At 59.0% G+C, this 1,485-nt stretch overlaps 1 protein-coding gene across 1 annotated transcript in view; it reads left to right on the top strand.

The window, feature by feature from the left end:
• Positions 1-1,485, top strand: part of MYLK3 (myosin light chain kinase 3) — a 36,236-nt gene that overhangs the window by 14,568 nt on the left and 20,183 nt on the right. The window contains exon 4 of the mRNA XM_004371689.2: positions 1,101-1,206. Coding sequence (XP_004371746.1) covers positions 1,101-1,206 — 106 coding nt within the window. The remainder of the gene's footprint in view (positions 1-1,100; positions 1,207-1,485) is intronic.

Genomic DNA, 1,485 nt, shown 5'->3' with positions numbered 1-1,485 from the left:
GTGGTCAGGAAGTGAGCAGAGTGCTCCCTCGGACGAGCCCTGAACCAATGTCCACGCAGGCCGCTGACTTCCTGCCTCTGTGTCTTCCAGCCCTTTAGACACATACTGAATTATGTCGCTGTGTCTGGGGCTCACTCTAGATTCTCTTATTCCTTTACTCTATTTCATGTAACATGTCTAGGTATTCATATCACCTCTGACGGACAAGATTAAAAACAAACCCTAAAACCTTTTCAAGTGCTGGCTGTTGCCCATCTCCCCTTCAGATCCCCTGGCCACAGCTCTCCCCTGTCCTGTGCCCGGAAGCTGAGCCCCTGTGGGCTGCAGCTGCGAGCTCTCTTGCTCTCTGGCTTCTGGCTGGGATCAGCTGTCAGGAGATCCGAGGCCGGGCTGGGGGTGGGGTGGGGGTGGGGTGGGTATTTGTTTCTCCAGCTGCTTCCCTGTCACACCACCCATGCTGGTCTCCATAACTCTGCCTTTAAAAACTGTCCCGCCACTCGGATCTCCTCAGCTACCTCTGTGGAGGGTCGGAAAAAAGAGGAAGACCCGCAGCGAGATGGACTGACCCAGTGGCTGCACAATGGGCTCAAACATAGCAGTGATGAGGAGGAGGGTGCAGGACCGGGCAGGGTCTCATCCTGTTGAACAGAGGGTCGCTATGAGTCGGAACCGACTCGACAGCACCTGACAGCGGCAACGACGTCTGCTTCCTGCAGGCCCGCACTGGCCCGTCCCAGATTCCCCGCTAGACTTCAGCGAGCAGACAGGAGGCAACAGCAGCCTTGCCGTGATTAACTGCAAAGAGCCCTCCCTGTCCTAGGAGCCGGGAGACTTGGGTTTGAGCCCCATGTGTCATTGGCTCGCTGTGTGACCTTAAGCTAGTCACCTCGCCTCTCTGAGACTCAGCTTCCTCCTCTGCCAAATGGGTGCTCTAATGAGACGATTCTTGAGAAGGGGGCTTGCAGAATACCAGGGGCTGGTAGGAGGGGCAAAGGGCTTGTCACCCGGTGAACCAGCGCGGTTAAGTGGGCCTGGGATGGGTGGCTGTGAGGTGCGGGCTGCGCGTTGGAGGCTCACAGTCCCTTGTTCCTTCCTGACAGACGACAGTCCGGCTCCGCCAGCCCCCTTCGAACACCGGGTGGTGAGTGCCAAGGAGACCCCCGTCGCGGCGGTTTACGCAGTGCGTCGGCATGAAGTCTTGGGGGGGTGAGTGGGCCTCTGTCTGGACGAGGGTGGGAGCCAGGGAGTCGGGGGCAGAAACCCCTGCAGAACTGAGCGGGTGTGCTGCTGGGGGGTGCTAAGAAACTGGTTAACCGAGCCAAGGCCGGGTGGGGTGTCCCATGCAATGTAAGAGTGAATGGGATAGCCCACACAGAGTGGGAGGGAGAGGATATTCCCCCGGTGCAACATAGCCCACATGGAGTGGTGAGTGAGCCGTGGGGTGGTGAGGTGAGCCGTGGGGTGGTGAGGTGAGCCGTGGGGTGG

This window comes from Trichechus manatus, unplaced genomic scaffold (genome assembly GCF_000243295.1).
Source record: "Trichechus manatus latirostris isolate Lorelei unplaced genomic scaffold, TriManLat1.0 scaffold00014, whole genome shotgun sequence".
Taxonomy (NCBI): Eukaryota; Metazoa; Chordata; class Mammalia; order Sirenia; family Trichechidae; genus Trichechus; species Trichechus manatus.
Note: the sequence above shows the minus strand (reverse complement) of the source record. Positions and strands in the feature narration are given on the sequence as shown.